Source organism: Helicoverpa zea, chromosome 23, assembly GCF_022581195.2.
Source record: "Helicoverpa zea isolate HzStark_Cry1AcR chromosome 23, ilHelZeax1.1, whole genome shotgun sequence".
NCBI classification, from domain to species: Eukaryota; Metazoa; Arthropoda; class Insecta; order Lepidoptera; family Noctuidae; genus Helicoverpa; species Helicoverpa zea.
In genome coordinates this window covers 498,202-514,249 of record NC_061474.1, presented here as the reverse complement: position 1 = coordinate 514,249, position 16,048 = coordinate 498,202, and the positions used below count along the sequence as shown (strand labels likewise).

The 16,048-nt window shown below is 40.8% G+C and overlaps 1 protein-coding gene across 1 annotated transcript in view; it reads left to right on the top strand.

The window, feature by feature from the left end:
• The window catches only part of LOC124641986 (protein Skeletor, isoforms B/C), a 41,607-nt gene that overhangs the window by 19,146 nt on the left and 6,413 nt on the right, over positions 1–16,048 (top strand). The window contains exons 4-15 of the mRNA XM_047180274.1: positions 885–1,103; positions 1,548–1,748; positions 2,888–2,908; positions 3,311–3,403; positions 4,794–4,924; positions 5,465–5,577; positions 5,864–6,072; positions 11,914–12,055; positions 12,693–12,816; positions 13,202–13,332; positions 13,770–13,933; positions 14,425–14,799. Of these exons, the coding sequence (XP_047036230.1) occupies positions 885–1,103; positions 1,548–1,748; positions 2,888–2,908; positions 3,311–3,403; positions 4,794–4,924; positions 5,465–5,577; positions 5,864–6,072; positions 11,914–12,055; positions 12,693–12,816; positions 13,202–13,332; positions 13,770–13,933; positions 14,425–14,595 (1,719 nt within the window). The 3' untranslated portion in view covers positions 14,596–14,799. The remainder of the gene's footprint in view (positions 1–884; positions 1,104–1,547; positions 1,749–2,887; positions 2,909–3,310; positions 3,404–4,793; positions 4,925–5,464; positions 5,578–5,863; positions 6,073–11,913; positions 12,056–12,692; positions 12,817–13,201; positions 13,333–13,769; positions 13,934–14,424; positions 14,800–16,048) is intronic.

Below are 16,048 nucleotides of genomic sequence, written 5' to 3'. Positions count from 1 at the left end.
CTCCTGCCATTTCTTGCATTTCTGTTGATCGATGTTCACGGAAATAGAGTATTTCTGCATAAAGATTGTTGCTGAATGACTGGCAAAGAAGATTTAATTAGATACTGAAACCAATACATATTTACTTTCAGTTTATTTTATGATATGCTTTTCTTCCTAGAAACGTTTAAAATAAGCTTGATTTCTATATGAGTAAACCGAAATTACCAATAAACTTTTAATAAAAATTGCAGAAAAGCTAATGAACCCGTTTATTTTGATATAGAAAAGTTCCTAGAAGCACTCGTTGTACGTCAGTTTTACCGGTTACGGCTGCCTCCTACGCAAGTTGTAAATGTAGCGTAGAGTACTATCACTGCATTCTATACAATACCTACTACTACTATTTATGTAGATAGATAGATAGGTAAACATGTTTGTTTCTGCTTACGTAAATGAATATGCATTTTATGGAAATGATTAGGGAGAATTTGTTTTTTTTTTTGTTGTTGTTTTTATGTTTTCACTCTTCTAGAGTTTTATACTTGGGTTAATATCACACTGATATTATAAAGGCGAAGATTATGAGTATGTACTTCTTCACTCGCGAACGGCTGATTGGTTTTCGATGAAACTTGTCAGTATGCCTTGTTGTTTACTTCTTATGCTTGCCTATAGCTGTTGCAGAATAACAAATAAGTAGGCTACATTTATAAGGGCGCAGGAAGTAGTTCTCTTAGAAAGCGATTGAAACTAACGGAACGGAAGTAATAGATCTCGTTCTTTAATTTCTCCCCGTAAGATTCCTTTAGGTGGTTAACAGTTGAAAACCAGAGAAAGCCATAAGAGATCCCTGTAAGCCAATACAACATCAACTGCTAATAACAACCTTTTCCACATTCCAGGTGAACTTCGGCGACGTATTCATACCCCCAGGGCTAGATCCACCTCGGCCCCGCGTGCTCCCGGAGTTCAAACGCCTGGCCCATGGCCTCAGGTCAGGAAACATCAGCGTCCTGGACGCCAAGACCTTCTATATCCCGAACCTGCACTATGATGGAGCTGGACCTGATGCATACTTCTGGGTCGGCAACGGGTCGGAGCCTAATCCTTTTGGAACTAAGGTGAGGGTTATTGTTTTGTTGGTATATTATCTGATGCAAAAAGAATAATATGCATTCAGAAAGAAAAAAAATCTTTGAACGTGGTTTCCAAGCTAAATTGAGGAAATCCTCTCTATTTAAATCAATAACAATAAATTTCTGCAAGTATCTTAAGGTAGTGCCTATCTACACATAGAAAACTGTAAATGCATACTTTCACGATTTACCAGTTTAACAATCAATCAGATGGTTTATTTGTGGTTTATTAGCCATCCATCTTCCTACACGACAGGCTGCCTTTATGCGCAGTCTTCACCATGAAGTATGGTGGTTTCAGTCTTATGGTCTTCATCTACATATCTAAGACCTCTAAATCAAGCGCTTGCTCTATACTACCAGTCTTATACATAGACCCATTACCCGTTCGACTTCCATAAACTAATTCTTTTGCTTCCCATCTTCCAGGTCCCCAATGAGATGGGTTCCCTCCACCCCCTACGTGGGTACCAGGGTGAGGACATCGAGATCCAGCTGCCGGGCAAGCTCACCGCGTACGACATCGACTGGCTCGCAGTCTGGTGCGTGGAGTATCGACACAACTTCGGACACGTCTACATTCCTAAGGACCTGGATGTACCACCGGCTCTCGGACAGACGAAAATCACTGTGAGTTGGGAAATGGAGGGTGGTTGTGTGAAGGGTGATAAGCTTGTTAGCCATCAGCGCAGATACCAAAACCAAGTAACCTGACAAGGCTGTAGGTACTGATGGTGATGATCATAATGGTGTTAGGGGATGAAACTAGATGATTGGACGTTTGTAAAATTCTATGAGAGAGCTTCAGCTAGTGAATTTGGCAACGTAGTACTGCAGGTACATGGGTACTGGGATAAAGATTCGATGGATTCGAAGTACCAAATCGGGTTGTGAAAAATCTGAGCAGCCAATTTCAGTCGAAATCAGCTGGTTTGTGTGTCTTGAATGATGAGCTGAACACACGACATGCCGTTTCCAAGACCCTGGTATCATTTACCTGTTACCAGGGTCTCCGTATTAATTTTTCATTGGCTAGGCTAAATAAGGTGTTGTTATGACTGTTTTATTTCAACCTTTAATATGTATTTCAATGTGTGTTTGTTTATCGTGATATATATTAATCCTAAACTCATGTTACTAACAGCGTGCCCGGATTCTAACCCATATTTTTCATAATTAACCATTATCTTTATATATTTTATTCCCCATCTTTGCAGGGTAAACGCAAGCCATCCAGGAAACGACCGTCTAAACCTCAGAGACTGACCGTGAAAGCCAGTGAACACAAACCTAGTGTTGTTCCCAGGTGGTTCTCACTGGATTGGTTCACTGGCTTTTGAATTTGTTTACGAACTAGGAACGATACACCTACATGGGTCCTTGCAGTGGTAACTTGCAAAGTAACATAAGCAATAAGCATAGCCAATTTCGAAAATAAAGGTCTTATAGTTGCAAAACTGCTTGCTTAAAGTGTCCTATCGGCCCTTAAGAAATCGATCATTTTGTGAAATCTTTTACAAGGATATGTTTGCAAAATATCATCAACTTTTATACCGATTGGCAGACAGCCATATATTAAATCTTAGGATACTTGAAATATATATTTTTCCAAATTTTGAGATCTTGGTTCGTAAACATAAAAAGACTGACTAACTCTAAACATTATTATTTGTTATTGTACTTAATAAACTCTTGTTATAACTTAACCGTTATGTTATGTGTTTCTCTCCTCTCTGCTTACCCTGGATTGTGGTTATTGTAACTTACAGCCTGCTTGGTGGTATAACCCAGTGAGTATTTATTTCTATTTATCATTTATTTCATTCAAATTATATTTAATTCAACTGTACAACTGTACTTTGAATACAATGACATGTATTAATAATTAAGGTATGTTAAGTTTTCGAAATTAACAACTGTACTTACTGTGTGGAGTGAAATATACGTTCCATAGCGTCCTAACTCTGAGATGTCACAATCTGCTTATTTGAATGAAAATGCTTGAATACAAGTTGATTGCACTATTATTAACGATTTCTCTAGCCATGCATGCGACATCCACTGAGACTGGTATCTACGAATTTAAAATCAAAGGTTTACTTACTTTAAATAAGGTATTTTATTGTAATTTTTTATAATTATACCTAACTGTACTTGTAATTATATTTTACTCACGTGTGTGAATGTTACAGACAAGTTCAACGACCTCTCAGTCGCCCTTCAGCGCCACCAACAACTGTAAGGAAATACTTGACAAAAGACTGCAAGTGCGGTGGGAAATACAGGTGAATACCTTATTTACTTCGCTAACTTATTTAGTAACTAGAGTGCCGATTATTTATCATATATTCGAAAGTGACTAAAATACCTTTGCAGGATGCAAAGGTATTTTAGAATGAAGAAGACATGAAAATCGTTAGATATGAACATTTTGCTGACTTCTGTTGTCTGGCATACATAGCTCATAGTTGCATCAGATACTTATCATGGCTATGGGATCATTCGTGAGAGTTACTGTGGCCCTGGTACACAAAGGGCTCCAGAAGGAACTGGGTGGGCAGGGTGGGTGATGGGATTTTAGTGGGTATACCGGAAACGGTTGTACCGGGGAGCCCCACATACCCCTCTCCCGTCCCTCGACGGGAAGGGCATGAGTAATAGCATCTCTTACCCAGCGACAAAAAAAAGGGTGGGTGATGGGAAGTCAGTGAAAATCTGTCATTCTTTGTCATGAGGGTCTTGTGATTTCCAATCTTAAAAATGAAATGAAAAAAAATCCTACGACAGTAATGGCGCCCGTTAATTTCCATCACTCATTCCGTCATCTTTCAAACCTTCAGAGCCATCCATTATTTATTGTTCTTCAAAATCATTGCCCACGATAGCGGTTTTACTATGTTGCTATCTTAATCAGTTCTAGTTTCAGGAATGGTAAGTTTCGCTTCATAATTTCAGTGGTCATATTTTTTTATGTAGCCGATCTGCTAAATAACTCGGAAAAATCAATTTATTTAGCTCTGGATTACATATTTTTTATAAAGAAATTCATATTGCTTCGAAGGGAATTGTGGACGACAGATAGTGGTGGTACATTCAAAAGAATATGACTACAAATAAGGTCTCATCATGTTATATATAATAAGTACTTAAAGTGTACTCCATTTTTATAATAATAATTTAGTCCGTTAATGTTTTCATTCAAGCGGGTATCCAGAGATCTTTGAAGGTAAAATATTATTGTTCATGTAAAAATTGCCTAATGTTGTTCTATATTACCAAATTACAATGATTCCCATAGTTAAACGTTATGCATAAATAAATACCACCTAAAAGGAAACCAATATTTGGCAGACAAGATTTTTGGGGAGTTGCCAGTTGCCAAATTTTTGCGCATAGTCTTCGGATGCGAGTAGACCAGCAGAACACTTCCAAACGTATCGGCCCTTGATTCCCGTGTATATCCTCTAACCCATAAAACGATAGAGTACAGATTCCTCTAAAACAGTCTTAATAGAAACGCCGGTTCATAAAATGAAAACTTCCCTTTCCAAGCCTCAGATTTTGACAAAACGCAATTTTAAAGCAGCAATACCACTTTCGCTCAGTCCCAAATTCCAATAACTACCAACTGCCCTCCAATATATTCCATGTCTTAACATTTCCACCTGCTTCCAGGGAGACCAAGTCCAGATAACGTTGTCAGCGCGTCTCCGCAAGGAACAATACATGGCGTTTGGTATCTCCGGCGCTGAAGGTAGACCCGCCATGCTGGGGGCTGATGTGGTGGTCGCTTATTGGGATACCAGGTAAGAGAAGACTGGGTGAAGCAACTTGTTGATTGTTGAAAAGATGTTATATAATTTAACCAAAATGTAGGTAAGAGGCATAGGTATGTATATCTGTCTGTTTGCAATGATCACAAAAATAACGTATGTTCATGTAATTTTCATCAATAAGTAGTTATTCATTTGGAAAGCTGGTGTGATTCGTTACTTAAAATAATTAGTTAAGTACATTGCCAACTTGCGTAGCTAAATCCAAAAATGCTACTTGGAGCAAAAGGTTAGTACCCGATTTGTTTACATTAGGTACTCCCATTGAAGATAATATTCTGATCAAGATTTCCAATTGATGATCGATTTACTGTTACCGACGGATAATTATCTTTCATGTGCATGCTTTTGTTTAGGCAGTTTAGTTGTAGCGTTTTAATAGGCATTAGATATGACTCTCTTTTTAATGTTTCTCTGGTAACAGCCTGTTACAGAACGTCTCCCCCCTTCATCAGGGTAATTTGTCCGTTGTTTTTAACCAGGCTTGCATTAAAACTTATTCCTTCTCCCCAGGGTGAACCAGCCCCGCGTGTCGGACTACAGCATCAGCCACCTGGCGCAGTGCGACGGCGAGCGCGGCGTCTGTCCCGACCAGAGGATCGGCGGCACCAATGATGCACAGCTTGGTAATTTTACAATTATATTCAAGGTGCGCAAGAGGAGTAGAACAGACATGATCGGCAGCCGGTTTGACCTGCAACACGGAAGGATTGCAACAATTGCAAGTCTATTACCATATTTCAAACATATACTGCTGTCATAATTGCCGTTCACCACGAGCAATATATGCTATATTGATGATATCTTGTTAATTACAAGTGTTTTACTCGGTAGCAGTATTTTGATATATCCATATACTCATAATCTAATTCATACACACACTCACTTTTTGCCTTTTTGTGATTTCCACAGTATCAGGCAACCAGAAGAACGGTATCACCACGATAACATACCGCCGTCCACTGGCAGCCAAGGAGACTATGAAAGACAAAGAGATCCTCACGTCTCGCTCGCAGTCGGTCATCGCAGCCTTCGGACCCCTCAACTCCAGATACGAAGCCAATGCTCATTCCTTCATGGATACTACCAGGAATGATGTGCAACTTGACTTTGGAGCTCAGGTAATTTGTTGTTAGCAAAACTATTTAGGGGTGAGGAATAATGAAATATGAAGTTTTGGTGGCGTAGTTACAGCACCAGCTTTTTAAAGGCTAGTAATAAAAGCTCCGACAAAATAATAAGAATTGCCCTTACTCAAAATACTAAAGCTACTGACTAAAATACTGACTTTCCGACTACTTTTCTCCGAATAAAAATTACGAAACGACCGAATAAGATACTAAAGTCTTCGAAAAATAAACATTACCTTTTGTTGCTATAATACTTTTCTACCAGTATAAATTACGTTCTCTACTACTTCTACTGAAAACTATGCTTTGTAATTTTTAATCTTTCATCATCATCATCTCAGCCATAGGACGTCCACTGCTGAACATAGGCCTCCCCCTTTGATCTCCACAGATACCTGTTGGAAGCGACCTGCATCCAGCGTCTTCCGGCGACCTTTATAAGGTCGTCTGTCCACCTCGTTGGTGGACGTCCTACGCTGCGCTTGCTAGTCCGTGGTCTCCACTCCAGCACTTTTCGGCCCCATCTGCCATCTGCTCTGCGAGCAATATGGCCTGCCCATTGCCACTTCAACTTGCTAATCCGGTGGGCTATATCGGTCACTTTGGTTCGTCTACGGATCTCCTCGTTTCGGATTCGATCACGTAGAGAAACACCGAGCATAGCCCTCTCCATAGCTCGTTGAGCGACTTTGAGCTTTGAGATGAGGCCGATAGTGAGAGACCACGTTTCGGTGCCGTAAGTCATCACTGGTAACACACATTGGTTGAAGACTTTCGTCTTGAGGCACTGAGGTATGTCGGACGAAAAGACATTGCGTAGTTTCCCGAACGCTGCCCAGCCGAGTTGGATTCGGCGGTTGACCTCTTTCTCGAAGTTGGACCTACCTAATTGGACTACTTGTCCTAGGTAGATATATGAGTCAACAACTTCGAGTACCGAGCTTCCAACAGAGACTGGGGTGGGCTGAACATGGACATTTGACATAATTTTCGTCTTGTCCATGTTCATTTTCAGGCCCACCCGTTGTGAAACTCGGTCGAGGCCCTCGAGCATCATACTGAGTTCCTCCATCGACTTTGCCATGACTACGATGTCGTCGGCAAACCGAAGGTGAGTGATGTATTCGCCGTTGATGTTGATGCCAAGTCCTTGCCATTCCAGGAGCTTGAAGGCGTCTTCCATTGCGGCAGTAAACAGTTTCGGGGAGATTACGTCCCCCTGTCTTACGCCTCTTCTCAATGGAATCGGCTTCGTGCTATGCTCCTGTACTCGGACCGACATGGTGGCGTTATTATACAAACACTTCAACACCTCGATGTACCGATAGTCAATATGGCATCGTTGGAGTGACTCAAGTACCGCCCATGTTTCCACCGAATCAAAGGCTTTCTCATAGTCCACAAACGCTAAGCATAATAGCAAGTTATACTCCTCGGTCTTCTGTATAACTTGCCGCAGCGTATGGATGTGGTCTATGGTACTAAAGCCTCTTCGGAAACCGGCTTGTTCGGGAGGCTGGAAGTCATCAAGCCTGTGCTCGAGACGGTTCGTGATAACCCTTGAAAACAGCTTATAAACATGGCTTAGAAGTGTGATGGGTCTGTAGTTCTTCAATAGGCTATATTTTTAATCTTTGCTTGCCTACTATTAATTCATAAATTATCTTTCATATTTCATAGACTTAGTGCCATGTTAACTATAACATTATACTGGAAATATTCTCAGTGGTTAAACAATACTTTAAAAAAATATAAAAATGTACTTGTAATAATAACTTTTACTTGCTTCATATATCATGAATTTTACTTACCACGGGTATGCTTCGATATCGGTACTTATTTCAGGTTCAGGAAAAAGTTAGAATTAAAGTAGTAAATATGCTTTAATTTAAAACCAAGTAGATGTTGGTTTCCTAGAATATTGTTAACCGACTTCCCAAAAGGAGGAGGTTCTCAATTCGGCCGGTATGTTTTTTTTTCTATGTATGTACATCGATTACGCCGAGGTTTATAGACCGATTTACTTGGTTCTTTTTTTGTTTGACGTGGAATAGTTACCAGTTCCCTGTCGGTCCCATAGTCATCAGGTCAGGATCTGATGATGGAAACCCTGAGAAATCAACTGCAACCTTCGAAAGTTGTAGGCATTTGATCAACACCCAACTTTTATTTCGACGATTCTTCTTCACAGGTATTGATGAACCAGCTCCCTCCTCTTCCTCCTCCGATCCAGAACGGTACACGGGTACCTCATCCATATTTCGTAACAATACTAAGTTTCCTTAATAGATAGTAAGTTCCTAGTAGTTTCCTTAGTACATTTATTAGTTACTAGCTGTTGCCCGCAACTTCGTCTGCGTGGGCAATATAGAATCGTCAAAATACTACTTATCCCGTAGGTGCATTCTTTCACGTGACAGTATAATTAGGAGTAGCACTTAGCAGTCGCATAGATTCATTGATCAAGGTTGTGTTGTGGATGTGACCATTTATCTAAACAAAAGAAGTAAAGTTTGTGACGTTGTTCAGCCAATTTCTAAAATTATTACGTATGGTGCGTAAGTAATTTTCACAGGAAACAGCTATAATCTATGTCTACATGCTTTGAGTCTGACAAAGCTCTCATTTGTACATTTTCTGCAGCTGCTGCGACTAATCAGAAGCCAGAAAGTCTGTCAGTCTTACCATAATATGGATATCGTCTTGTGTAGTTGGCTGGATTGTAGATAGGTAGTCGCTCCAAGCAAAATATTGGTACTCAAACAGATTCGGTGACTGGAAGCCAACACCAACATAGTTGGGGAATAGCTGGATGGATGATAAAATGAGTCATCATCATCAGCAGGCGCATAGGGTAGGATAGTTTCACTTACTCACTATGGTAAGGCTGACCCCACATTAGGCGTGCGCGATCCTCGGGCGTGTGAGTAGCGCGGGCGTCGCGAGCGCGCTGCGTTAACGTCGCGTTTTGCTGCCCTGCGGCATGTGTGAAGAGTGCAAGCGACGCGCTCGCGGCGAGCACGCGGCGCTCGAGTTGCGTTCTTACCCCTTCGCCCGCTAAACGCCTTAGCAGTTAAACGTCAAGGAGAGCGGCGCGTGCGCGCCGCGAGCGCGCTGCAAATGCCGCAGGGCAGCAAAACGCGACGCTCAAGCAACGCGCTCGCGACGCACGCGCGGCGCCCGCGCTTCTCACACGCCCGAGGATCGCGCACGCCTAATGTGGGGGAGGCTTAAGCCGGGACTCCACCGAAATGTTTGCATTAGTTCACGAATAGGCAAAATGTACATATCTGTGAGAGTCGACTTCATGTGTTCGTACTTGAAACCTGCAGTTTTGCCAAGATTTTCAGAATGTACGCTCGCAATTTGTCATTTCTTGGTGGAGCCAGCAAATCAAAAGAAACAAGTGTTGTATACTGTGCGTCACTACCGCACACCGGGAAAATTTCGCTCTTGCGGAGGACGTTTATATACCATATTTTGTGTCACACGTAAACAGGACGACAGTAAGTATCCACCGAAACACTTTCAAAGATCTGATGAACGAACAAATCAGACCTGACTTGGTCACCTGGGGCCAATCAGAGCTCTATGAAGCGATAATACGCTTTGGCTCCTACTGTTATTGTGGTTTCTAAAATTTATTCACCTCATTCAACGATGAATGTAATTCTGATGGTACTGATGATGATGTCCTCCTAGCCGATTATCTGATGGTACTATTAAGCACACTTGCTTAGCGCAGAAGCTGACGTTGGCAGGTCAACTCTTTTGACTTCTCGAATAGGATACCATTGGTTTATGTGCAATGCACACCTGCAATGCATTCTGGATTAGGTTAAAATATGGTGAATTACGGAAAATACACAACTCCATCTGTTGAAATAATAATCCTCTATAAAGAATGTATGGTAATATTGTCATTTACCACCTCGCTCCTTTGACAAATTTGATGTATTTTATTTACCTCAGATGGAGCTACTTTAACCTTGGCTAAACAAAATTTTCATATATTTGTTTTCTTCCGAAGTTACTTATAAAGGTGTGATTTTCTGTGTAAAGATTAATAATAGGCCGATCAACTAATATAAGTACAACATTCAAATGTACAGTTTTGACAAATAGATTGCGTGTCGTAATATTTTACATCTTGAATTCACAAAATTAATCATATCTTTTGATAGAGTGAATCGATTTCGATGAAACAAAAACTAAGTAATACCCCAAGTTACGTAGAATTTTGTATATAAGCATTCATCATCATCATCATCATCATCAGCCCATCGCAGTCCACTGCTGGACATAGGCCTCTCCAAGTGCACGCCACTGAGATCTATTGTATTGAGATATCTAAGCATTGTCTGCATTTAATTCGTAGATTTTACGTGAATCCCGAACAAACAAACAGATAAACAGACAAACAGACAAACAGACAAAAATGATGGAAATGGGTTCTGTTAGTTATCCTTTAAAATGCTGGCTATTTTTTTTGTCAATTTCTTCAATGTACAAAAATTACTTTTCTACAGATTTATTATAAGTATGTATAGATATTTGATGTCCTCCTAGCCGATTATCGGCTACGGCGGCTGTTCTCATGTAAGAAGATTAGCCAACTACGCAGGACATATTATAGTGCACGAGCATTTGCGCAGACACAGGTGCACTCACTATTCCTTAACTCTCATAGCCCGATGGGACGGTAATCCGACACGACCGAAGACCGAGAGATCAGGCGCAGGACTGACATTTACGTGCTCTCCGATGCACGGGTGTATCAATCACCAGCTTCCAGGCTCCGGGCTGCTTTGTGAAAGCCTTCTAAAACCCACAAAGCGATTTCGGCCCGACTCGGGAATCGAACCCGAGACGTCGTGCTCAGCAGCCAAACTTGCGACAGCTAGACCAACGAGGCAGTTGTCTGAGTTATATTAGTGATAATACGAAAGCAAAAGCAACAAAAAACTATTTAGTTTCTTAACATAAACAGACGTAACATGCAAGCATCGGTCGTTGCAAACGCACTGCGCTCGGATCTTTCGAACTCGCATACGAAAACAGCCGTCCGCGACCCGAACCCGATCGCGTGTGCCAAACTGTTGAGGTATTTTCATTATTATTGAGAGTTAAAAAATAAATTTAATAACCAACAATAGAAATTATAACAGTTCATGCAAGTTGTAAAAATATGATTATTTTGTCAAAACCTCTGTTGTCGGTAACTTAGTAATTTTGTCGGAAGTTCAGTATTCTAGTCGGAACTTTAGTTTTATTACTCGAAGATCGAATTTTCTTTAGAAGAAAAAGTTATTTGAACCTGCTCATATTTGTAGTTAAAATTGATATTTTTTTTCCTTTATGTTCTCGATTTTTTGTCGGTATTTCATTATAACGCTGGTTAATAAGAATAATAGTCGGCCACAGATCGCTGGAGATTAATTTGTTTTTCGGAACCATTATTATTATCCCTTTTTAAATATGAGTGTGCCGGGTTAATTCCAGATCAAACAGTACCTACCATGTATCTTTTCTAAGTTACATAATGTCAATGTACATTGACATTAAAAAACTGAGTAAAGGTTCAGGAAAACATTTTAACGCAAATCTGGACTTTAGAGTCTGAAATCAAGAAAATACGTTGACTTACGAATGACACTCATTTATTTCATATACTCATTTGGTGGTGATTTACGTTCATTGCTCCTCTGTATGAAAGAGACCTATTTTGGCAATACCTACAAAAAAAATAGGTCCTGATCCTGATATTAGGCCTGTCTCTTCAACCCTTATCCAAGTGATACACCCCCTCATCAGCCCATATTCTCCCTACAGAACGAGAACACGTGCATCGGGCTAGCGGAGACGGAGTCGTCGGGCCCGGCGCCGTGGGCGGCGCGCGTGGTGGCGGGCGCGCACAACCTCACGGCGCGCATCGGGCCCGCCGGCGGCGCCCGCGGGTACACGCCTATCACTGGTATGTACCGTTGTACTACCACTGCATGCACATTGCACTACTTAACACTACTTAATACTTTTTGTTAGTGGGAAACACTTAAAACAAATTGACTCATCTTTCCTTACTCCGTGGTGGGATATCATCAAATGACATCTTCAGCTGTGGAAGCAACGTGAGGGAGTGTCAGACTTACTGACTAACCATCATGTTTCTTCTTGACCCCTTTATGTGCTAGGGCCGCGGTAACTTTCAAACCATCCCGCAGCTCACTTTATTGTAGGAACCTTCTGTATTGTAACACATTCTCAGCTTAAAGTTAAGCTTAGGTATATTTGTACCACACACTCATAAACTAAAAATTACCATTGACCAGCCCATATAGTCGTGCAAAAAAAAAGGTAGGTGAGCTTCGCAACCGTGAACACTTTAAACAAGATAACTAAAGTTATGCACATTATTTGTTTCATGCAGACAATGACATAAGTAAGGGATTCCTTCCATACGGTAATTATAACCCTTCAATTATTCTCTGAACCAATAAAATTCCAGGTTTATTCCATTCTAGCACATCCTATTGGACAAAATCTGTATGGATCCATATAGTATGTCCTACAGTAGTATTGAGTTGTCTAAAGTATGGTGTTTCTGAATCCAGGGCATCCTTCCTGGGGCATCGCATGGTATATCAACGACCAACTCATCCCGGAGATATATGTGGAGCGCGGGAAGACTTATACCTTCATGGTGGAGGGAGGAGATGACAGGACCAACCCTGCCAAGTGAGTGATAAGATAGATAGAGTGATAAGAAGTGTGTATATGTGGTTAAAGGAGGAATTTAGGAATGAGGAACATTTTCGACGGTATAGAAAATATAATTAGGTAGCTCAATTCGTTAATGGTTGCTGAAATCTTAATTTAAAAATGCCTTGCGGTTTTCAAAGAGTACCTACACCGATTAAAAAGTTGGAGGTATTTTGAATTCTGGACAAAACAAGGTCTTTTACAAGCCTTATTTTCTGGGTTGTCATTTGGGTCTCTGGATAGAATTACAAAAATAATAGGCGTATCACTTCTACACTTCTGGATCCATTTTAGCAAGTCATCATTCAATTTCTACCGTTATCTCTGATTCTATTACTAAAACTTTGGAATATGTTTCTAGGTTCCATCCGTTCTACATCAGCGATTCTTCAGAAGGTGGTTTCGGCCAGAAGAAGGAGGAAGACCAGAGGAAACAGCGCGTGTTCGCTGGAGTGGCGTACGATAACGAGGGATATCCCTATCCTACTGCTGGTGAGTTGCAATTCCAACTAAAGGCCCGTTCTACTTTGGCTTTTCGATATTTTGAATATTCGATCATTTGGGATTTAGATGCGACGTCTCTGGATGGTTTAGGATTAGATATTGGAATTCGATTTGGTTTAGGATGCATGTATTTGAGTCCAGCAAAAGTTGATTCAAGAATAATATTTTGACCAACTTTGCTATAAGAAATTCGTACACGTGTAAAAGTGAGCCTTGTAAAATTGTGTAAGGATGTCCATAAAAGCAAGGGTTGATCAAGACTATTTTGACCGAATTTACTGTAACAAATTCATACACGTACCCTATGAGCTGGTGCCTTGACAAGTTCCAATGGTGGAAACACAAGTCTAGTTGCATCATCTTATCAAAGAAGCTTTTATAAAGTTGCCTCTTGATTTTCAATACCATCAATGTTAATTCCACAGTGGGTCGTTACTGCGAGTGGACACACAAGACGATCGACCAGTCGGCCACGTCGGAGACGTTCGAGGACTACATGAACACGCTACAGCTGGAGTGCAACGAGGGAGAGCCTGCCGTCCTCAACTGGACCGTGGCGCATGAGACGCCTGATTTGCTGTATTATCAGGTGCGTAGAAAGAGATTACAGGATGTTTGTGGAGTATTTTCCACTTAGGAGTGATACAAGTTGATTGAAATAACACATATTATTATTACTGGTTTATAATGTTCCACCGGTGGGCAAAGGCCACCCCATCTTAAACAAAACATATTTAACTAAAACTAGAAGATGGCTATTGTACAAATAAAGAAAATCTATCTACACGATAATTCTCTTAATGGAATGGTTTTATATCACTAAGGTCTAAGTAAACAACTCATCGATTGTTTTACGAAAGACTGAAGTCTCTTGTCGCTGAAAATAGGCCTAAGAAATAAAGACAGTTTAGTCTCTCTTGTAGGGTGCGGAGACAAGAAAACTTGCCTAGTTCTTTGCCTCTTACAGATTATTTTATACGCCTTCTCTAAAGTGCTCTATTATTTATTTATTTATACAGCATGGAAGACTTATATCTTACAGAATTTCCATCTTATTAACCATATCACCTACAATTCCAGTGCTACACGCACAACAACCTGGGCTGGAAGATCCACGTGGTAGACCCGGGCACGCCGGTGCCGCTGGCGGGCTCGCGGCGGCGCGGCTCCGCGGCCGCCGCGCCCGCGCTGTCGGCGCTGGCGCCGCTCGCGCTGGCCGCCGCGAGCCACCTCGCCAGCAGGCGCAGCTAATGTGACGGACGCCAGGAGAATCGACGCTGACATACTACCGACGACTCGTGCAGTAGTCTACGCTTACTTTTACAGGTTTTTTTTATACCAAAATTAAATATTGTCGTATATAAGTACGATTTAATCATGAATTGATGACAATAATAATCGTATGGAGTAACGAAGACAATAATTTTGAATCTGTATTCAAAACGAATCATAGACAATAGCAGCGTTTTACCTGAAATAAAACGCATATTAAATACTTACCTTATTTGAAGCTTACTAGTTTGAGATAGGCACCTACGTGTTTTCCGCTTTTATCTCCGTCCTTTTCTACCCCATATCTTGCATCTCTCTCGCACACCGACCAGTTTCACTCCCCACCAGGCAGGAGGCGACGAGTGTTCTCGGCGGCCACAGTTCGTCATTGAGTCGAAAACACCAGGCAGAAATTAAAATGTAAGCTTCAAATAAGGTAAGTATTTAATATGCGTTTTATTTCAGGTAAAACGCTGCTATTAAATTCTTGACCGTTATTTGAAGCTTACTAGTTTGAGACGTGTTTGTTATCGCCTGGTGGAAGTGGACGCCAATGTGAGCAAAAGCACAATGAAATTGTGTATGTAAATAGGTACTTAGGTACACGAGTAATCACATGTAAGTATGTGTATTGCGTCCTGGAATACTAATGTAATCAAAGTTAACTGGTACTGGTACTCAGCTACATCCTGTTAGACTGGAAGCCGACCCCAACATAGTTGGGAAATGGGCTCGAAGGATGAGTAATAAAAATTAAAAGAGAGATGCAAGAACAAAAGCAAAATTGATTTCATTTTCTAATAGTAATTAACAAAAACATTGCGATACTTCTTAATAACAATAGTAACAAAAATATAGACATTAATCAGCTGGATTAATTAAATAATCGAGATAACTTGCTACTTCTATTTAGTGGGTATCTTTCCCTTCTGTAAAAATGGGCAAATGTATTGCCTGATCGCCAATTACCCTTTGCTAATATATCGTCCAAAAGTATATTGTCAACACAGATTTTGACGCTACCGCCGAGTGGAAGCTTCCTGGGGTTGTAGTTATTCCTGCCTCTTTTAACAATGTCTTAATCCACCCGCATCATCGTTCGGGTGCCTGCCTTTGGTTGGCCTCTAACGGATATAAATAAATTTAAGGAATTAGCCGATGTCCGTCTATCTTCTAACAAGGCTTTAGTCTTTCTGACCCAATACACTGGACTTAGATTTATATTTTCCTGATTATCCATCAAACAACAACCCGACTGCCTATGACTAGAACTGTCGGTCTTAGAGCCAAAGACTGGCCATAAGATTAAATTATCTTTGTTGTTTTTGAAATGTTCTGGGTCTATTGCAAGCAAGGAAAGATCATGGACTCGCCTTTCCGAAACAAGCTAGCAAAAGAAAGAGCAGCAGTGTGCCTGGAAGTTGCAAATGGA